We start from the raw sequence: 23541 nt of genomic DNA, 5'->3' as shown, positions 1-23541 counted from the left end.
CTACCTAGAACAGGAGAAATTTGTTTGGGGCAACTACAGGGCATTTGGCTAGTTTCATTGTATTACTTTGCAATACATCACTTATCTAACCTTCCTAAATAATATGTATTTTTCCCTGAAATACAACTGAAGTACTTTAGTATTTCCTGGATGAATAACTTGCAGACTTTTTAGAAGATGTTTGAGCTTTCTTACTTAATTGACCTCAATAGAACATAATTTACCTCTGTCAATAAAATCCCTATTGCTTCTAATTAGCGCTTTGATACCCATAGTAAAATATACATTAAACTTGTTTAGAAACAATATATACCAAGTAATACTGTGGGCTCATGTATCTCTACAGTGCTCCCCCTTTCCTGTCTGCTGACCTTTTTATTATATTAGACTTCTTTAAAGAAAATATTCAACATGCCCGGAATTATTTCTCAAAGACTATTCTCACTTTCCTATTCACTTAAAAATTCACACCTATGTCTGTTATTAGGTATTTCATATGTTAATGATAAGATCCACCCTTTGAATGATGAAAAATTTTTTTATTCTCTCTCTAAATATACACATACATGATTTATATTTTGTGAGATGTGTTAACTCAATTTCTGATGGTTATACTTATAAATAATCATCCAGAAACAAAGCATTATGTTTTCACTTTTCTAGGGTTGAGGAGTTTAAGAGGTCTAACATATTCATGAATTATTGACTGCTATTTAATCAACAGGTAAATATACCTCTTAGTAAAATTGCAAGCATCACACATCCATTGATTAACAAACACACTTTTTTACCTTTTCACTTCCTCATTCCTCAAATAATTGTTGAGCACTTACTCTGTACTAGGTGCTAGGCAATCATTGGGTAACAAATGTTATAAAATTAAATAGACATTTGTAATGATATACTTTTGAGTAATAATTCTGTTTTTTTTTAATTATTCTTGATAAGTAAGCTAATCCAAATGAAAGTTTTCTCCTTGACAGGAAGCAGTAGAACATCCAAATCCATAGAAAATGTAATGGATCGTGAAAGACGAGACTTTCCCCCTGAATCTTTTTTCTGTGCATCAACGGGAGAGACATTTATATCATTGTGAACAAAAAATCTTTAGTATAGTCAGATGCTCTTTATTCACTTTAATAATAAAGAATTCAGATATTAAATGTACTAACTAAATTGTATGTACTTTCCTATTAATCCAGTAAAATTATATATCTATTTTACCATTTAAAATACTTTATTACTATTGAAACTCATAACAAGCTCTGTGAAGTAGGTGGCACAAGAGGTATCACCAAATGTTAAATGAAGAAACTAAGACGTAGATATGCCTAAACTGACTTACACAGTGTGAACTGAGTCTGGTTACCAGATCAGCAGCTAGAGCAACAGAGCTTGACAACTACAAGTAGTAGCATAATAATCATCTTTGAGGTTCAAAGCCCAAAGGCTGGTTCCTTTTCACCTTCAACCGATGAAGTTCTAAACAACAAAGCACAAACCTTAATATAACGGCTTTTAGGAGGAAGGATTTATGGTATGGAGATAGTAAAAACGTACACACTCACACACACAATGGTTCTGAAGTATAAATCCATTCTTATCTTTTAATTGAGCATTCCTAATGCTTAAAGAGATCATAATCTGTTCATAACATAAGAGAAGAAGATAAAGAACTGCTCAGATTCTAGTGTGTGATTAATCCCATGTCTTGGATTTAGCTAAAAGACCAACTTAGTATCCGGCTGCTTCACCCACTCACTCTCACTCCCTACCCACACATGCAAATGGATATTTATCTTTATCAGGATGAAGAAGTAATGAACTCATTTGACTTAAATATTTGCAACCTTGTTTTTGTCCCTGAAATTCAGCACAATAATTAACAGGCTACAGAGTCTGAATGCAAGGCTTCTCTCAGAAAATTCTCAAAGCCCATTCCTTGGACAACTTCTTCCCCCTTTCTATCTATACTAATTCCTTAGGTAATCACATGCAGTCCTACAGCCTTGGAAACAGTTTATATAATTCTGAATCACAAACTGGTATTTCCAGCTCAAAAGTTGCCACTGGGCATCACTCCCATATAGAACTCCCAACTTTTTACATCTCCATTAGAAAGCTAAACAAGCATGTCACACTTAACCTGTCTACACCTATTACTCCAGGTAAAGGAGACTCCATTCTCTCAAGAGCTTATTTAAAAAACTTTGATGCCATCCTTGACTCCTGTGTTTCTCAGATGTTATATAAAGTCTACCAGCCAGTCCACTTGCCTTTTCCCTCAAAACAGAACTTTAATATTGACCACTTCTTTATACCTTCACTGCTAATACCCTGGTCCATCATATGTTGCTCATTTTATTGCAATTTTCCTTAACGGGTCTGGTTTCACCCTGAGTCTTTTCTTAAAACAGCAGCCAGACTCATCTTTCTATAACTTAATATCTTGTAACTCCTCTGCTCAAAGTTCTCCAATACAAATCTCACAGTAAAAGCTGATATAATGTCTATGAATTATGAGATTCTATGTGATATAGCTCTTGCATCTCTCTGACTTTATTTCTTACTATCCACTATCTCAATCACTTTGTTTCAGCCATCTTGGCTTACCTGTTCTTCCTCCACAGTTCTTTGTCTGTGCTGTGGCACACGCCTGGCACGGCCTCCCCTCATACATCTGCCCTGTTACCTTCTTCATTTCCTTCAGGTCTTTATTCAAAGTTATCTTCTCAGTAATGTCCTCTTTAAAAATTCAGCTATTTCTTCAACACTTCTTCTCCACCATTCCCTACATAATCTTTTCTCCCTAGAGCTTATTTATAAACTGCTGATATACTATGAACAGTTCCTGATACATAACAAGTGCTCATATGAGATTTGTTGAGTAAATAAGTAATTGAATGAAGTCTATCCATTTAGTGTTGAACATGGTCAAATACAGTCATTGGCTATTTATGCTTATGCTCATTTACTCTGTAGAAAAGACTATAAAGATGAGGAATTTTTTTTCATAGTTTTGGTAATTCTTTAAAGAAAAGAACTAATCTGTCATTGAAAATGGTAATAACATTTTGAACCTATACATTCCTCCTAGATTTAGCAGTTAATAGTCTTTCTTATAGCTAATAGGAGACAAATACCAATATTTTATATATAAGAATCAGAATTTATGTATAATTGGAATTTTATATATATATATATATACCAGATTAACATATTATACACAAAATTATTTATAACAGCTTATTATTAATTCTCTATGAAAATATTTAGTCAAATTTATGACATAATCTTAGACTATAAGAATACAAAAAATACAAAATAGTTTTTCAGTGTACAAAAGTGGTATTTATATATTATTTCCAGATATTTGATAAATAAAACAAATGAAGATTATTGAAGCTTGTTGGGCAGATAAAATATATTATGCTCATTTTGTTAAAGATGACGCTGCCCATGTGGAGGCTATTGCCCAGGTGATATTAATGTGTGTTGGGGGTGGGCTAAAGGCAGGCAGAATCCTTGTAGCCTAGGGCTTGGTTTTGGGATTAAGCCTGTCCCACCCTTTTTGATGTGGGGCGGTAAAATCCAATCATGCCTCAGAGAAGTGACTTTGTATTAGAGACTTCCCTATTTTGTATATTGGATTAAAGGTTTGGATTTCTACACTATAAAATAGGGGCAGAACGGGAGCTTGCTCTCTTGGTTCCTGGGATGATTAGCATGAGAGAGCAGAGGGAGCAGAGCAGAGAGCAGAAAGAGGCCATGTGGTCAGGAGAAGCAGCCAAGATGGCGGAGTATTGAGTGAGAGGCCAGTTTGTGCAGTTTGATGCTGGAGAAGAAAGGAGATGGGGAACAGAGGTGAATAAGTCTGGTGAGCTAGAAACCGTTGATTCTAGGAAACTCGGATAAGTCAGTAGCTTTGTGAGCACTGAATGTGAGTGGGTTTTGGAGCCCAGTGTGTGTTTTTACTTGCCCGCCGAGTGCAAGCTAGAATTAAAGATGACAGCCCATCAGCTTTTGGCTCCGTTGTTTCTTTACCGACTGTCCGAATCCAATGCGAACCTGCATGGTCCAGGCTGCTTTGATAGTGGCTCCGGCCCTGGCTGCTGGCTTTACAAAGCTATACAAAGAGTTCATTTTTTTGCTAGCATTTCATTCGTTTCTATTTTAGCCATATCAAATTACTGAAAATTACTGTATTCAAAAGTTAATTCTTGTAACAGATGACACTTAATTTATCCCCTTTCTAAATTGGATAATTAATCTTATGGATTGGTGCTCCTGATGAAATTAATATTTATTATGTCTTTAATCCTTTCTTATGTTTAATTACAGTTTCCAGTATATTGTAGATGTTAAATTCTTAATAAAATGATTGACTATATATCATTCTTCAGGACCATTCTATTTCAGAAATAATTTGTAGAAAAATCTATCATGTTTTCTCCAATGTGGCAGAAATATTAATGTAAACATAAGCCAACATATATACTGCTCACAAAAATAAGGGGATACTTCAAAATAAATATGAAATGATAAAATATTCCCTAATTTTTTTTTTTTTTTAAAGGTATTTCTTTTTTTTTTTTTTTTAATTTTTCTTTATTTATTCATTTTAGAGAGGAGAGGGAGAAACAGAGAGAGAGAGAGAGAGAGAGAGGAGAGACAGAGAGAGAGAAAGGGGGGAGGAGCTGGAAGCATCAACTCCCATATGTGCCTTGACCAGGCAAGCCCAGGGTTTCGAACCGGCGACCTCAGCATTTCCAGGTTGACGCTTTATCCACTGCGCCACCACAGGTCAGGCTATATTCCCTAATTTTTGTGAGCAGTATATATTGTTTATAAATAGAAATGATCATAGATCTTTGCAATTAAGGCCAAGTGATTAGAGCCAAGGAAGAAAGCATCTATAACCACTAGTACATGATACATTTTAAGGTTATGCAAATATTAAGTCTAATTTAATTACAAAGGTACCGTGCTTGGTAAGAAGATAAAACTTGCCCATTTCATTTCATTTCATTTCATTTCATAGATACTTACAGTTATATAGAAAATAAGATTACCTGGGAAATGGTATGGAGGATCACAGAGAAGCACCATTCCTTTTCCTTCTTTCACTCTGACCTCGGGACGTTCCTCAGGCGGAAAAGGATCAAGATCTAATTATGAGAGAAAGAAGGAAGCATTCACTGACTGGTCAATAGAAAGATATACTCATTAAAGTTTACCTTTCAGCTACTAACTCTCTTAGGGTCTGCTTTTCCTTAGCTGGTTGGGTGGAGTCTATCAGAGTCAATTTTCCATGTTTACTTACATACACTACAGCAGTATTTGGTTGGTAACTTCAGCCTATGAATATTGGTAACACCTACAGAACTCTTCTGAGAACCCTGAAGAAGAAGATATCCTAAAATTTTCTTCACATTTAGGAAGAATCTAAATAAGAATATCTGGAAATACAAAGGGCACAAACAAACCCAGGAATCTACCAAAGAAAATAAGTGAAGAGGAAGAACTTAGACAAGCAGATTCTTTGGAAAGGTGTATTTCCTGTCCTGAGGGAGGATTCCAATGTGGAAAAGGAATTAGGCAGGAAGGCAGGATCCTAGCTGAGGAATGTGAAGGTCACCACTCTCTTGGTCTTTTTCAGATTCTGGGTTTTTCCTCAACTCTCACTTCTTTTTACCATTTCCTGTGAATTTGGAACTCACATTTTGCTTGGTTTCTTGATATTCTGCTCTTTGATTCTTCATTTGTTTTACTGGGGCTCATTCTGCCTCTGTCCTGCCTCACCTCTCTTTCCTTAGCTGTCATCAGTACTCAAATTATAAAATCTGTTGTTTTTCTCAATACATTTATAACCCTGAAAAGTAAACATCCTAACTGTTATTTTTTTCCTCCAGAGAACACTTAGCATCTACATTTCTAATCCTGATGCCTTACTGAATGGCATTTCTGTCCTCAAACACTCAGCTGACATTTCAATGTGGGTAACTTATGCTCCCATAACCTCTGCATGTGAAGCAACCATATATAATATATACTTCCAACCACCCTTGAAATTGGTTGTATTTGCTCCCATCCCATTTTTAAGGAGAACAAATGTTTCTGCCCTTTGACTAGACTTCTTCAAAAATATATATACTTAGTTAAGGTCTTCTTTCCCTCAGCACAATGCAATTGGTTCATTATTTCTTCAAGGACTGTTTATTAATCACAGTCACACCGATTTACTCTGAGTGTGCTTCCTGACCCAGTTTCCCTGCCTCCTGGTAATCGCTACCACATGGGTCCTCTTAAAACATCATTTTCATCCTATAATCAATTTTGCAAAAGACTTATAAAAGTCTGACTTATAAAATCCCACACTGCAGAACATCCAGTCTAGCTCCTCTCTTGATGCACAATATTCCTTCAGAACAACTTCTAACTTTCAGTTTTGCACAGTGTTTCTCAAAATATTTTTATAGTTGCCCCCAAAAGGAAACATTTTATTTAATTTAAACTTAAAATAAATGATTTAATTAAATTATAAATTCATTCTCAGTAAAAGATGTTACATACTAAGGGGTGAGATTTTTGTCAGGTGGGGTTGCATTTTGGAGAGCCACAAACCATTATGCCGTAATATATAAGATGTTTTGTCCCCCGAAGAACCAACTTTCACTCCCTTCAGAGTGATATCAACCACACTGAGAATACATTTCCATTGATGCTAATTTTTAGAAACTTTTTCAAGATCTTTCAAGACATATCCTTAGTTTCTTTTCCAACGTTATCTTTCACTATTTCAATTGTACTTATAATACCTCTCATAATGCTTTGTTCTCCTAAAATGTTTACTTCTTTTTTTTTTTTTTTTTTTTTCTTTTTCATTTTTCTGAAGCTGGAAACAGGGAGAGACAGTCAGACAGACTCCCGCATGTGCCCGACCGGGATCCACCCGGCATGCCCACCAGGGGCGATGCTCTGCCCACCAGGGGGCGATGCTCTGCCCATCCTGGGCATCGCCATGTTGCGACCAGAGCCACTCTAGCGCCTGAGGCAGAGGCCACAGAGCCATCCCCAGCACCTGGGCCATCTTTGCTCCAATGGAGCCTTGGCTGCGGGAGGGGAAGAGAGAGACAGAGAGGAAAGCGCGGCGGAGGGGTGGAGAAGCAAATGAGCGCTTCTCCTGTGTGCCCTGGCCGGGAATCGAACCCGGGTCCTCCGCACGCTAGGCCGAGGCTCTACCACTGAGCCAACCGGCCAGGGCCAAAATGTTTACTTCTTAACATAATGAAGGTCTACGAATCAAGTAAGACCCACTTCCTCTAGGAGACTTTCCCTCCCTTTCCCTTCCTTCTTATTTCTTTTCTTGCTGAGCTCCTATGATGACATCTAAGTTTCATTTCACCTAAACATACTTGCGCTTTTCAAAGGTACAAGTACTTACATCCAAAGCTCAGGGTTGCTTCCATGCTTCTGACCATCCCATAGTTATTTGAAGCTAAACAATAATATACTCCAGCATCTTTCTGTTTGTCAGGGTTGTTGATAACAAGGTTTCCTCCAACCATACTGTACCGATCACTTGTCAGATCAATATCCCCATTATTCATTCTCCATCTATAAGAAAAAGAAGTAAATGTCACTCAAAGGTCACAGTGGCCTTTGTACTTGGCTATTGTTATTCTAAAATAATATAGGGAGAGCTCACTGTGCACTCAGGTGATTAAATAAATGACTCGGTGTGGTATTTCTTCACATCCTATAATTGCACATTCTGGGCTCATGATTTATAATTTCACTCAGGCACAGAAAGGTAAACATTCAAGTGCATGAAATATTTCCTCTTTTTTTATGAAGCATCCCAAAGACAAATATTTTATTGAATTTTCTAGATAAATTGGTTTCTTAGCTGATATATATGGTTTATAAATGATACCCATCTATGCACTCGTTTGATTCTTGCATACATAGGAACGGTATCTAAAATATCAAAAGCATTACTCTAACCGAAATAAAATATAAAACAATATATCTATATTTATTTCAATTTCAAAGTAATTTCTCAATAAAAGAAACTGAATGAAATCAGGGTTTTCTCAATAAATGTCATATTCTGACCATAGAGGTCAACCACACAATTTGAAAATGATAAAGTCAATTGAGTTTTGGTTTCCAAGTCACAAATACAATATTACAGATATGTTTATGAAGATTACATTATAAGTAAATTTACTAGAAACAGGAATCCAACTGTCATGGAGAGATGATTTTTAAAATGCACGTGGAAAGTACTTCAATTAAGCTGACTGCCTGACTGGGTGGTGATGCAGTGGATAGAGTGTTGGACTAGGATGCCGAGGACCCAGGTTCGAAACCTCGAGGTCGCCAGCTTGAATGTGGGCTCATCTAGTTTGAGCAAAGCTCACCAGCTTGGACCCAAGGTCGCTGGCTTGAGCAAGGGGTCACTCAGTCTGCTGAAGGCCCACAGTCAAGGCACATATGAGAAAGCAATCAATGAACAACTAAGGTGTTGCAACAAAAAACTGATGATTGATGCTTCTCATCTCTCTCCGTTCCTGTCTGTCTGTCCTATCTATCCCTTTCTCTGGCTCTCTCTCTGTTTCTGTAAAAAAAAAAAAAAAAAGAATTAAGCTAACCACCTGCATAATTTTATAATCATTCTGTATCAAGGTTGATCCTTAAGATTTCATGTATTACACAAGGTCATAAGGCAAGAGCTATCTATGGTCAAATAGTGTTCTGTGGTGGCAGTGTTTATGGCTTGGCACATTTCTGAATAGGGTCAGAATCTTGCCAAAAAGTCCTAATGATTTTAGACTATCTCTTAATAAATCAAACATTTGGAACAATTTAAATATTTTTACAAGGTAGGAAGTGATTTCAAAGCAAATGCGGAAAACCTTGCTTTGCATTTTGAAAAACCTATCAAATTCCACCCCAGTGAAATTCTCCCCGCCCCCATCCCAATTGATGGCAATATTGTCTCTGTTTGAACCATCCACTAACTAAATGCTAAGTTGCTTAGCATTTGCCAAGGCAATGGGTTTTCCTGTTCAGCAGTTCCAGTTGTTATGTTTGGGTTTTTTTCTCCCAAATATGTTAACTAAAATATTTGTTTATTGCCTCAACTTCCTCCCAGTGGATCTGAATCTGCCTTTGATGTCATATGATTGTGTTTTGCTGTGTTTAGGTAAATTCACTGGTTGATTTACTTTTCAGTAACATCTATGACATTGTTGTAATCTCTTTCACACAGCACTAAATGCAATCTTATTGGGGTCTTTGTTAACGTGGGGAGGACAAGAAAAGGTAACAAAAGCCTTTAGGTCAGTGGTAGTCAACCTGGTCCCTACCGCCCACTAGTGGGCGTTCCAGCTTTCATGGTGGGCGGTCATGGAGCAACCAAAGTATAAATAAAAAGATAGATTTAACTATAGTAAGTTGTTTTATAATGATTTATTCTGCCAAACTTAGTGAAAATCCAACATAAAGTACTTGGTAAGTAATTATTATTATATGCTTTAATTTGCTGTAACTCTGCTTTATAAATTTTATAAAGTAAAGTTACTTCCTTACTTTATAAATCACCATTACTGTGGAAACTGTGGGCAATTAGAAAACTTTACTACTAACAGAGATACAAAAGTGGGCAGTAGGTATAAAAAGGTTGACTACCCCTGCTTTAGGCTGATAAGTGGGAGGTAAAGTTTCCTGCTGTACCTTTCAGAATGTTTCCATGAATAACAAAGTATCACAGAACATGCTATGAATATAAAACTACTATGTGAATGACAAATTGCATGAGTACCAAGGTTAATATGGCTTGCCCTGAATATTAAGTAAATTTTTAAAACATCAAGTGTTCTTTTCCGTCAGACAAATTGAATCCTTAGCTATTTTTTTCTTATAAAGGCAAACACCTTCATACCAAAATTAAACATCTACTTCTCCCTTCTAGCTCTCTCCATAAATGTGTGGAGAGTCAGCCACACTCACCCTCACCCCTTCCGTGCTGTACGACCTGCATAGAGATCTATTTGCCAAGCAAAGTTTTGCTTCTCTTTTATTTTTTAAATTTTGCTAAGGACACTTAATGAACCTGGAGGGAGGGGGAGTATTGGAGTTGCTAATCCACATGTATAAGATTGTAGTTATACAGTTTAGCATCTAACTGCCTCTGTGTATTAAGGGGTAGCAGTGGGGGTGACAAGGAGAAGCACATGTTTCTAGAATCCTGTTTGTAACAGCTCTTCTGTTTTGCTGCTTCCTTTTCAGCCTGGAGGCTGATTGGTCAAGGTTCCATGTACAAATGTCAAGGACAGACTGTCACAGAATAAGCACTACAAAAATAGCTTTTGAGACGCTATCAACCTATCTAGAAAGATGCATACTAAAAAATCACATGTTTCTCTGAAGTCTTAAAACCTGTGTTTCCATCCTGGGTATGTGATTCTCTCACTCTGAAGAAAGTCAGTTTACTGATTCAGGGCTCAGCTTCCTCTCCTATAAAAGGATGTGCTTAGATTAGATCTCTTCTGAAGCCCCTATTGGTTATACTTTTCCATGTTCATAAACTCCTATTATGTATGGCTTAATGGAAGAAATTAAGTCTAACCAATCAAATATATTCAAAACAAATTTGTTTATAATTTATAAAATATCTACTTACCTTGCACTCCCTTGCATGAAATTGAAACAATAAAAATAACTTCAGGCCCTGGCCGGTTGGCTCAGTGGTAGAGCATCGGCCTGGCGTGCGGAAGTCCCAGGTTTGATTCCCGGCCAGGGAACACAGGAGAGGCACCCGTCTGCTTCTCCACCCCTCCCCCTCTACTTCCTCTCTGTCTCTCACTTCCCCTCCCGCAGCCGAAGCTCCATTGGAGCAAAGATGGCCCGGGCGTTGGGGATGGCTCCTCGGCCTCTGCCCCAGGCGCTAGAGTGTCTCTGGTCGCACAGAGCAACGACCGGGATGGGCAGAGCATCGCCCCCTGGTGGGCGTGCCAGGTGGATCCTGGTCGGGCGCATGCGGGAGTCTGTCTGACTGCCTCCCTGTTTCCAGCTTCAGAAAAATACAAAAAAAAAAAAAAAAACTTCAAAAGGATAGTGATGTTGTTCCTAAATTCATATTTTGTTTTAAGAATAGCTTTGTGATTATAGCCAGAGGCAAGATAAAGTGAGTTCAATTAGAATTAACTGGGGGAAAGTAGTATTCTCTTTGATAACAACTTTTTATAACAATAGAAAGTCATTTTTATACCCAGAAAAAAGTATACTATTAAAATTAACCTTGTTGAATGACAACCTTCAGCTGAGTGAGGTGACATTAACATACAAGAGCCCGATCTCTCTATCAGCCCCTTGCTTTGTCTTCACGGAACCATTTCATAGGGGAAATTCAAATCTATAGGCATTTGGCTAATTTTTGAATCTTACCCTTTGCGTTAGACTAGAAACTGTAAGTATATGTTTCTGAGCCCTGTGAAACAGTAAAACCCACTGTTACTTTTTAAAAAGTTATCTTTGATATTATTAATATTAATAGGTACACCAGAAAAACAGAAAGAAATGTTTATATTGATTTTCCAGTAGGTGGAGACATTTAATAAATTTGCTGTGTTGTCTGAAATATGGATTTGAGACAATTGAAAACAGTGTTGCTTCTAGAATTATTTATGCGAACACTTTAAATTGTGGTTAATATAGGAATATGACCCACCATCTGGAGGTATATTACCCAGGCTAATACATACAAGAATGTCCTCTTGTATGTATTACATCTGTCCTCAAACGTGTCTGATCTCCAGATACCTTTTGCATGTGTAGCATGATCTCTATCACACAATTTTTAAATTGATAATTTCAAATGGCACTGGCATTATCTTTGCAGGAAATAGGAAATTATTTGCATATATTTAAGAAAATTACCCTCTGGGCCTTAAACAGCTTTTAAAACTAACTAGTATGGCAATATTTTTGTTAATGTCCCTGGACTTTGTAGAAAGCCTGATATTATGGCTTTCTTGTCAGTACAGGGTCATAGGTACTGATCTGTAATCTTTAGTTCACCTCTCCATTCTGAAAAAGGAAGTGAAGTACATTTACTTGTACACTGGGAATGGGCTTGCTCGTGCCCTACAGTTCAGTGAAACTTTTCCTTCTGGTGACTCCTCGGGATAAATGGTATTAATTGGTTGCTCTTCAAAAATTGGTCCAAATCCTTTGTCTTCTTCAGAAACTATAAGAAAAACAAAACTATTTTACACTGTGCTGGTTTATAAATCAAAAAAAATTAGAAGCATTAAAAAGAATTTTTAGAAAATAATGTCAGAAACACAGAATATCCATTTTTATTCAAACTAAAGATTTTGCTGCTATAATCCTAAGGAAAACATATAGAATTTTATTCAAAAAAGTGTTTTGCCCATCTCTAAAATTCTTTCTGCCCATCTCTCGCCATTTCTCCCAAAGCACTCTGTTGCCATGCTTAACTACAGACAGCTCTTCAGTCAAGTCACGTTTGCATGACTCTGAGCCTTTGCACATGATTTTCTTCTTTCTGGAACCACCATCTCACTTTCTCCACCTATCAATATTTGTACAATCCTTTGTGACTTAGTCATAGAGTTTGGTCCTTCAAGAAGCCATATCTTACCCATCCTAGCTTCAGTAGGTCATCATAATGTGTTTTCATAACTCTCTATCCAGTTTATGATTTTAACACAACTATTGTGTAATTTTTTTTTTCAACAGAGACAAAGAGAATCAGAGAGAGAGAGACAGATAGACAGATAGGGACAGACAGGAAGGGAGAGAGATGAGAAGCATCAATTCTTTGTTGCAGCACCTTAGATGTTCATTGATTGCTTTCTCATATGTGCCTTGACCAGGGGCTATAGCAGAGCCAGTGAATCCCTTGTTCAAGCCAGTGACCCTGGTTCAAATCAGTGACCTTGGACTTCAAGCCAGGGACCTTTGGGCTCAAGTCAGTGACCCGTACTCAAGCTGGTGAGCCCACGCTCAAGCTGGCGACCTCAGGGTTTCGAACCTGGGTCCTCCACGATTCAGTCCGACATTTTATCCACTGTGCCACCACCTGGTCAGGCTGTTGTGTAATTCTTAATGTAATTTTGTATTTCATTAAATTGTAAATGTTTGGGGACAGGTGGCTATCTCTGTAATTTTGGTATAATACTCTTCTTAACTAGCTGTTCTAGCAGTTTGCAAGAAGATAGGTGCTCAACAAGTTTTGAACAGCAAAATGAATGGATTTCTAGATCCTCTGGGGAAATTAGTTCTTTTCCTGGGCCATTTTTTTCCCTAAACATGTGACCAGCTCTGGTACTTAGCAACATTTAAAACAATCAATAAATTTACATGAATAAGGGGCCCTGGCCAAGTTGGCTCAGTGGTAGAGCGTTGGCTTGGCGTGCTGGAGTCCTGGGTTCGATTCCCGGCCAGGGCACACAGGAGAAGCGCCCATCTGCTTCTCCACCCCTCCCTCTCTCCTTCCTCTCTCTCTCTTCCCCTCCTGCAGCCAAGGTTCCATTGGAGCAAAGTTTGCCCGGGCGCTGGGAATGGCTCTGTGGCCTCTGCCTCAGGCTCTAGAATGGCTCTGATTGCGGCAGAGCGACGCCCCAAGATAGGCAGAACATCGCCCCCTGGTGGGCGTGCCGGGTGGATCCCAGTCAGGTGCATGCAGGAGTCTGTCTGACTGCCTCCCCGTTTCCAACTTCAGAAAAAGAAAAAAAAAATTACATGAATATGGCAACTGGTTTAAAATCCATCACAGAAATATACATGTTGAGAAAGTTATTCCTGGTGTTAGCATAGATAGCTAGTTAGATATCAACAAAAAAGAAGGGAACATAACTGACTGAAGTGAAACTGATTAAGTCTGGAAGTTACAGCTTCAGATACCCCAGAAGACGGTCACATCCTTTGCCAAATGGGCACTAATCTGCAGTAGGGAGGAAGGGCCAGCTTTCCATGTCCCCAGGGGATAATCAGCCTGTTCTTCTAGACAACACAATAGGGGTGGTGCCGGGAGGGTTGTGTGACATGTGCAGTAGAAGCTAAGATGGTGACCACAGAGGGGAGCTGTCTACACTGGGGAGAGGATCAGATTAGTTAAGGAATACAGAACCCCAAAAGGTCCAGGAAAGGGATTGGATAAGAGTAGGGCCCAGCACAGCCTGCAAAGAGCCAGGAAAGTGATTGGTTAGTTTGAAAGAATACATGTTCTTTCCCAAGCCCAAGATGATGAGATCAAAGCTTAACAAAAGCCCAAGGTTTGCTCTTTCACATGCTCTCTCTGTAGCAGCCACATGAACACAAGCAGGGGTCCAAGTGCCGCATGGGTCACGGTCCATGTACAGCCTTGGCAGTGAATGTGCAGATGGGGAAATGAGACGCAGGGAAGTGCTGCACCTCTTGGTCCTGGTCCTCTGGGGCTAGTGAGGGCAAGTGCTGGCTTCTAGCCCCAGAGATGGAACTTATTTCACAGTGAGAAAAAGCTGGGCCATCTGATCATGGATGAAACACTAGGCACATAGGGGCATCTTTTGTTTTTGCTCCAATAATTCTTACCACTTATCACTACACCTCATCCTCTTATGCATGGGCCTTGAAATGCTTTACTTGTGACTGCACGGAAGAACCCTATTTCCACTTACAGTACTCACAGTACACCCTCTCTAGACACGAAAAGTGATACCTCACAGCCAGATGAGGAGATGAGACTCACTCTGTGCCATCAATGTGGCAGCATTTACAGAACATAGCTAAGAGTTCTATGTCCAAAAGAATTAATGTACAGCTAGAAAGCAGGAATATTCTTACATGGGGTCACTGTAATATCTTTGCTAGGTCAAAACTACGGTTCATTTCTCCACTTTATTTTTAAGAGAGTTTAAGGAAAATGTCATAGAGACATTTTGTCTGCTCTAACATCAACCTTGAGGATGAGAGCTTTGCTCCAGTTTTCCTTAATTTACCATTTAAATCTTGCCTTAGTAAGTGTTTAACAGTGCCTCTCAAAGCCTTAATATTACCCTCTGTAAAATGGGGATAATAATAAAATATGTCTCATTAGATTACAACTCTCATATGTTCATTGACCCGGCAAGCCCAGGGCTTTGAACCAGCGAACTCAGCGTTCCAGGATGATGCTTTATCCACTGCGCCTCCACAGGTCAGGCATAAGTGTTCTTTAAAATGCTGACCTCATACAGGCATATTTACCCACCTCTGTACTTTTATTTATGCCACTTCTGCTCAGGTTAGCTCCACTTCTAACATTTGAAATGCTTACCTACTACCACCATTATTAAATATTCCTTAATTAACTCAAAATACAGTGGTACCTTGAGATACGAACAGACCAACATATTAATTTTTTAAGACATGAGCTGCGACTCGGTCCGTATTTTCACTTGAGATCCGAGTGAAATTCCGAGATACAAGTCGTGATTTGGGAAGCTGCCGCTAGTTGGCACATTGGCTCACAGGTCCATTAGTGGCAGTTTGATGTACGAGTTGACTAGACTTACGACCTTGGTTACAGAATGAATTAAATTCGTGTCTTAAGGTACCACTGTAGTTACTTAAAGTACTTATTATGCTTTTCTTACAACTTATTTCTTAAATTTTCTTATTCCCTATCATATGCTAAGGTTCTTTAAGTCAGGTAACATTGCTGACTGATCTTCATATAGGATACTGGTAGTGATTTCCAACTCACGAGGTAGAAACAAAAATAGCTTTGGTGGAATTTAAGCGAAGTCTTTCCTTTTGCTTGATCCTTATAGCCATACACAGTGGAAGTTCCCCAGCTCACTCTGGCGTGAACATCCCAGCTATATCATGTAGGCTGTAGCAGAGGTTATCCAATGAGTCCTCCTGGGTATTCATTCTCCTATCACTAAGCAATGACTGTATAAGTTACCCATTTTATTATGTTTATTGAGCACCTATTATGCAGTCACTGTGCTAGAAGCTATTGTCATATTCCATTTTAGTTTTTAAGTACTCACAAGAATCCTGTGATATTTATATACTGGAATGCTGAGTTTCATAGAAGATGAATAACTTGTACAAGCTAACATAGCGAGTAACTACCAAACTGAAAATGCAAACCCAGTATGGCCTTACTCTAGGCACTATTTTTTTCCACTATGTCATACTACTTCTATTTCTGGCTAGAATTGTTCAGTGGTTGAAGTAGAGTCTAAACAGAGTTGCTAATTGCAGTCAATAGTAATAAACAAGGCCCTGGCCGGTTGGCTCAGTGGTAGAGCGTCGGCCTGGCGTGCAGAAGTCCCGGGTTTGATTCCCGGCCAGGGCACACAGGAGAAGTGCCCATTTGCTTCCTCTCTGTCTCTCTCTTCCCCTCCCGCAGCCAAGGCTCCATTGGTGCAAAGATGGCCTGGGCGCTGGGGATGGCTCCTTGGCCTCTGCCCCAGGCACTAGAGTGGCTCTGGTCGCGACAGAGTGACACCCCGGAGGGGCAGAGCATCGCCCCCTGGTGGGCAGAGCATCACCCCTGGTGGGCGTGCCGGGTGGATCCCGGTCAGGCGCATGCAGGAGTCTGTCTGACTGTCTCTCCCCGTTTCCAGCTTCAGAAAAATACAAAAAAATAAAAATAAAAATAAAAAAATAAAAGAATAGTAACAAACAATAAATTTTGCAACATCTTGGATCCTAATTAAACTGAATCTTAAGGTTCCCAGTTCATTACCCGTATTTCTCTCACAGCAAAGCAATGACCATTCAAAAATAATTTAGGCTTTTACAATATTTAAAATATTGTTTTGAAATTTAGTAGCATAGAATTGTTACCAAAAATACAGGAAATTCAATGGGTCGTACTGAAAATTTTGCATCTGCTGCAGACCTCTAAGACAGCAGTTTCAACCACATGCCACAGGGGGCACACCAGTGTTCCCCAAGAATTTTTAGAGAATGAATCAAAATTGTACGTATTATTTTGTGAGTTCAGATAAAAGTATATTTCTTGATGTGCCCCAGAATTTTAGTAAATAGTTTATGTGTACCAAAAGATGGAAAAAGTTAAAAATCATTGCTTTAATAAGATACCGGTTGTGTTGTATCCATTCATTAATTTTGGCTTTCAAACATGTCTTAATGAGTCCAGATAAACCATCTTACAAAATTTCCAAGTGATCTAACATTTAACCATTTGCCTTTAAGTTTATAGAGTTAGTAACTTAAAGCAGAGGTGAAATATGGTTCACTTGAGGAAACTTATTTTTAAAATTACCCTTTCATCAACTTACCTCCATGACCATACCTTCTGTGCCACGTAAACTCTAAAATTAAAGAAAAAATAACTTAATCCCAAAGCTGCTCTTTGAGTTGTGGTTTTTTAAACATTGCTCAAATACTGAAATACTAATTAATGGAATGAGATTATTAGGCCTTTACTATTAAGGTTATAGTATCATCATATCTTTGCAGATATTTGTCTTTGCATTTTATAGCTGTAGTGCTAAACTTTATGGTCAACAAAATTAGCAGGAATATTTAATATAATAAAATTATTTTTGTTCTATTTCATTCACAAAAATAAGTCTTAGCCACAATAATCTTACCACAAAAATGTTCATTATTATATTTGCATTATATATGTATATATGCATATAATTATGTATATGTGTGTGTATAATTTCTGTGGTTATATTAATGTTATTAAAATACTTAAATATTAAAGAAATTATTTTTTTGGATCCTTAAGTCATCATCATAATAATTAAAATAAAATAGCATTTTTTATTTTCTTAATAATAAATAAGAGACAATAAGATATCCATAAATTCATCATTAAGCATCAAATGGTGACTGATAAGTAAGTGATAAATTCTATTTCTTAAACTCAACAAGTACTCAGAGTTAAGGTAATTGAAATGAAAGTATTAAAAAACTGATTGTTAAAAAATATACTGCTTTTGAGAGAAATATTATGTAAATCTCCTTATAGGAAAGATTTCTGAATCCTTCACACTTGTCTTTGAAAGATAGAAATATAGTATTTGTTTATCCTAAAAGTACAGCATTCTTAAAACTGCTTTGTTATTCTTAATGTTCCTTAATCTTTGTAAATTATTTTAAAATTGTTTTTCATAAAACAGACCAGCCAGTAATAAAAATTAAATATTAACTTACAAATAAATAAATAAAGAACAAAGGTAACAAAAGCTTAAAACCAAGTATTAAGTATTTTTATTGCATTTTACTTTCATTTATGCTAACGAGGTTATTAAAGTCAATTGTCTCTGTATAGTGAAACTACTATACAGTGGTGAAGCATTAACTATCTTTTCCAAATCACATTAAATGACTTCAAATTGAAATTGGCTCCCCCCCAGGAACTGACAAATGCTACACACCAGGAATTTCCCCCCTCCTGGAGATCCAGATTATAAACACTTATCAGTACACCACTACACAGACTAACTCTTGTGAAATTTTAATTGAATGTAAATTTTAAAAATAGGGTCAACTTTTATATATATTAATTTATTTGTCTGACTCAACTGTCAAAAGAAAATATTAATTCCAACTTTTTATACCAGATTTAATGAAGTGGACAGACACATTGATTATTTTGACATAACTTATGGAGAATATGCAAAGGATATTTCTTACCTGATAGACAGACTGTAAAAGGTATTATCACAAGGTGACTAACCAGCAGCCACATTTTCATCTTGTGTTTAGTAGAGGTTAGGTTCAGTTTTCAAAAAAAACTTTAGCTTTATGGCAGTTGGATAATATTAAACACCTGCATCAAGAAAAGAAAAGGAAAAATGGAAGGGAAGAAAAGAAAAGAAAAAAGGAAACATGTCATTTGGGGTCAACAACACTATCAACTTTATTTTATTTTATATTCTATTCCTTTTTTGTAGACTGTTTTAATTTATTTAGATACACTTGTAAGTCCCATGTTGTCACTGAAAGTAGATTCCATGTTGGGACTTCAGCTGCTTCCTTGTACTGACACAGCAGGACCATGAGCAAGTCAATCAGTTGGTGTGTTTTAGTTTCGAACAGTTTAACAATTGAGTGTAATATTATCTTTTCTACAAATTGCACAGATGTAAACATTCAAATATCATCATTTGGATTGAAAAATTGAATTTATCTGAAGGGGATTCAATTAAAGATTTGTTGTATAAGAGCTTTCACAAACTGAGACATTACACATTGGCATTACTTGTTGATGACATGTGAAAAACTTTTGCCAGAAATGCTAATTTTTAAATGTTAAAATATATTGATTAATAATACAGTTGTTCTCTTTCTTTTATTTATTCTTTCCACAAGAAGTAAATAATTACTCATCATATGTCAGCAAGAGAGAATCTAAGATTTGTGAAGTCATATCATTAAAAGTTGGAGAGCCATCTTTAAGACCAAGAAAAAAATTACTAATAATTTTCCTAAGCTACAAAAAATATGCAGCAGTATAATTAGAATATCTTGCTTTTATAAATTTCCCCAAAACTTATGACCACCATTACACTGATGAGGTTTCACCCAGGACCTTGGAATAGCCTTGTAGGGCCAGTGGCCGCCGCCGTCGTGGCCATGCCTGTTCTCATTGGATTCGGGCAGACGGTAAAAACAAAACAAAATAGTGGAGCCAAAAAATGGTAGGCCATTCTTTTATTTAAGTCTCACACTGGCTGATGAGCAATGCACAGGGAAAACACTTCCTTTAACTCAGGGTTCCCAAAGTCCTGACCAATTCTCCGGTTCTACAACCAGGAGAAATTTCTCCGGTTCCTCCTGGAATCAAAGGCTCCTACAAGCCTAGTAGGGCTCCCAAAACCCCTTAGCTCTGGCTCCCCATCTGTCCCCCTTCTCTCTCTGCAAAACTGGCTTCTTCTTCAGCACTCTGCATTCCCTCTGCTCTCCCTGCAAAACTGGCTGGGCCCACAAAGACCCCTCTACCAGCAAACATTAACAAAACAATGGTCCCTCCCAAGCAGGACAATCTGCAATTTGCAATCAACTGCCCTGCTTTGAGGGCAAGCACACAAGTGGCTGCCCAGTGCCATTTTTTAACAAAAAAAAGTGGACAAACTAAAAAAAATTACAAATTTTACAAACTCATTTACCCAACAAGTCTTATGTAAGTGAGGAACCCCACAACAAACTTAAGCTCCATCATCTTTGTAGTAAACTCACCTCTGTGAACAAGCACATAGATAAAGGAATCAAAAAGAAAGACATAGTTAGTTTACCCTTAAGAAGTTCACAGATCAATGGGAAGACGTGCACGTAACTCAGTTCAATGCGATGGTTGTTTGGATTTATATACTACTAAATTTGAAAGTGTGTTCATCATTTTAATTAAAAACATTGTTAAATTCATCACTGTGCGCATAGGTATATGATAGACGGACATGATGGTGAAGGTACTACAATCTTAAATTTAAGTCATTTGGTGGCAGTAGAACCCAACTGCTTTTTCTGACTAGAATTTGTTGAGAGCAACTTGTTTCAGGGCCTTAAAAAGAGACCTCTTCAATTAAGACATAATGGGAGCATCAATTTGAAAAGATATTAATTCATGATTTCAAGGAATATATAATGGCCTAGAAAAATCTTATGGCATAGAGTTGGACAAAAAAATATAAGTTAAGAGCAAGCATGAAAGTAATTCTGAAAAGAAAATACCTACTGCTATAATGTTCAGTATATAATAATATTTAAATATCTCCTATAACGCAAAAATGAAATGGTACTAATTACTTGAAATGACATGTTAAAGAAAAAAATCTACTTAAAAAAAAATTGTGATAGATTTTTAAGACCATATTTACCCCAGCCCACCATTCTACCCCAATTTGCTGTAATCATAGCATTTGCAGAGACTGGTTAAAATATTTAGGTACTACATGAGCCAGGACAAACATATTTTTCTCTTTTGTTGTATGTATTATTCTAAAGTGAAAAGTCATTTATTTTGAGAAGAAGTTGAGTTGAATCCTTAGGAAAAATTGGTCAAATAAGCAATAGGATATAATTCAAATATCTTGGCAAGAGAAAATATATTCACATAATTTTTAAATGCCAGAATTAATTTATGATCAATTTGTTTCTCTTGGACATATATGAGAAAGTGAGAACTATACACTGTATAAATTACATTAAGTCTGGGCTTTTAAATTTTAAATTAATTTTATTTCTTTTATTAAATGGGGCTGATCAGAGGAAAATAACAGGTAAATAAAAGTGAAAAGTAAAGAACTATTTTTCAGGAGGCAGAGAAATTAATGTAATGATCTATGAAAGGATTTTTAGCTTTTTATTTTGATGATGCATTGTTTCATTAGTATTAAAATAGAAACCTAAATGAAAATTATTGAAACCTGTATACATTGTTCATATCTTCTAAAGTTTTCCTCAAAAAATGTACATTTATTTATTTTTTGGACTGTTAGTTCCTAATTCTTTTCATTGAATTATGCACACTAATTAGAATAAGTTTGTTTAATGAGGAAGAAGGTAGAAAAAGCAAACACATAAATTATTTCCAAAATGGTTGTGTTAAATCAAACAATTATTCTTGTAAAGATTAATTTAGGTAATATATTTGCAAACATTTTGCAGATTAAAAGCATATGAAGTTCAATGTGGCCATATTAAATTTTAAATAATTGTTATTTACCAATTAATAAACTTGCAATTTGAAAACTCTAAATAATTCTAAATAATAACTCTAAATAATAAATATATTCAATTTTACAGGCGAGGGGTACTGTTGTAGTTTTGAGCGTAGAGAAAGCAGCATTCCCCAAAGCAAAAAAGAAATAAAATTATTGTGAGAGTATTCTTCACATTTTTAATTTTGCTGAGTTATATGAATAAGATTCTGATATTTTTATTGTACTAACCTTACAGGCAGTCTGGAAAAGGAGGAGAGTGGATCTAAAGGAAGATGAGCTGTGTCCACACAGAGAAAGTGATTTCAAGAAATTAAAATAAATTATGGAAGAATTTTCTAGGTCAAGAATATTAGTGAACACTTCTTTCTCGAATGTGGGAATTAGTGGCATGGGATAGTCAAAAGAGATCAGGGGACGTAAGTTGGGTCACTTCCCAAGTTTGGCTTAACCATGCTTTAGCTTGCAACTTTGGGCAAGTTACTTATATCTAATTCTAATTTGCCTTATGTACAAAATATAGAAGGAATGCCTATTCTATAAGACTGTTGTAAGGGCTGCATGATAATACATGTAGAAGTTTTACTATGAAAGTATTTAATATATATTAACTTATATTCTACCAGGCATAGGTCTATGAGCCCAGGAACATGTTTCTTATTAATCAATTATGCCTCTCCTGCTGGGAGCAAAGAAGTCCTCAGATGTATCCTCACTGAAGAAATGAAGGAATAAATGTAGGATTCCATAACAGTGTTCCCAAGCACTTGCCATAAATAATCTGAAATTTAATTTTAATTCCTTACAGTAAGAACAGGGGGGGACGCCTGACCTGCGGTAGTGTAGTGGGTAAAAGTGTTGACCTGGAACATTGAGGTTGCTGGTTTGAAACCCCGGGCTTGCCTGGTCAAGGCACATATGGGAGTTGATGCTTTCTGCTTCTCCCACTTTCTCTTTCTCAGCCCCTCTCTCTGTCCCCTCTCTCTAAAATAAATAAATAAAATCTTAAAAAAGAAAATAACATTTTTTAAAAAAACCTAAAACAGAATGGAGGGGTGACAATAGGTGATAAGAAACATCTGTTCTTGGGGCTTTGGTCTTTGTTAGAGATTATCACTTTCATACTTTAGAAGATGATATTCTAAATAGCAATATTTTAAACTATTTTAATACGTACTTGACTGAGTATTGTTTAAAGTATTTCAATTTGAATATGTATACTTTAGTAAAAAGAAATATATATATATTATTTGGAGCTTCTCTGTGTCATATCACACTATTGTTTCGTTCACTCCAAAATATTTCCTATTTCAATAAATAGGACAGTGACTCATAGCCCTGGCAGCACATAATCTATTTCATTTAATGGGTTTCTTGCTCTTACGGTATAAAAGCATCTTTGACATATTGTTCACAAATTTGTTTTCTGCTGGTGATTTGTTTTATTGTGTCACCAGGTACCCCATCATTTGTGACTCCCTGATCACATGCCCTGAGCAGTGCAGTGAAGGAGAGAGGCTGAACCCATTCCTGCTCATGCAGAGCAACTGCTCTTCGCACTTCTCCCTTAAGGACACATCATTCATTTAGTACCTGACAGCTAGCTCCCCAGCCTCCAAGGGCCTGAAACTGTTGGAGGCAAATGAGTAGCAGAGGGAGAAGAAGAAGAAGGAAAAATGTTGACAATGACGTGTCGGTTATAAGAGAAGACATTTTTCTTCTCAGTAACCAAAATATCAGAATGACCTAAATAGCACCCGGGGATGCATTCCCATCCTTGTGGCTGCACTGTGCTTGCCAGCTCCCTGACCTCTCGGGCCTGCAGAGCCTT

The 23541-nt window shown here is 37.0% G+C and overlaps 1 protein-coding gene across 4 annotated transcripts in view; it reads right to left on the bottom strand.

Annotated features, from left to right (window-relative positions):
* Positions 1–23541, bottom strand: part of CNTN1 (contactin 1) — a 388569-nt gene that overhangs the window by 159757 nt on the left and 205271 nt on the right. For all 4 annotated transcript variants that reach the window (XM_066258119.1, XM_066258117.1, XM_066258121.1 and 1 more), the window contains 5 exons: positions 18685–18820; positions 17316–17348; positions 12124–12256; positions 7445–7617; positions 5073–5168 (listed from right to left, as the gene is read on the bottom strand). In XM_066258119.1, coding sequence (XP_066114216.1) covers positions 5073–5168; positions 7445–7617; positions 12124–12256; positions 17316–17348; positions 18685–18745 — 496 coding nt within the window. In that variant the 5' untranslated portion in view covers positions 18746–18820. The remainder of the gene's footprint in view (positions 1–5072; positions 5169–7444; positions 7618–12123; positions 12257–17315; positions 17349–18684; positions 18821–23541) is intronic.

This window comes from Saccopteryx bilineata, chromosome 2, assembly GCF_036850765.1.
Source record: "Saccopteryx bilineata isolate mSacBil1 chromosome 2, mSacBil1_pri_phased_curated, whole genome shotgun sequence".
NCBI lineage: Eukaryota > Metazoa > Chordata > Mammalia > Chiroptera > Emballonuridae > Saccopteryx > Saccopteryx bilineata.
This window is presented reverse-complemented; position numbering and strand designations above follow the sequence as displayed.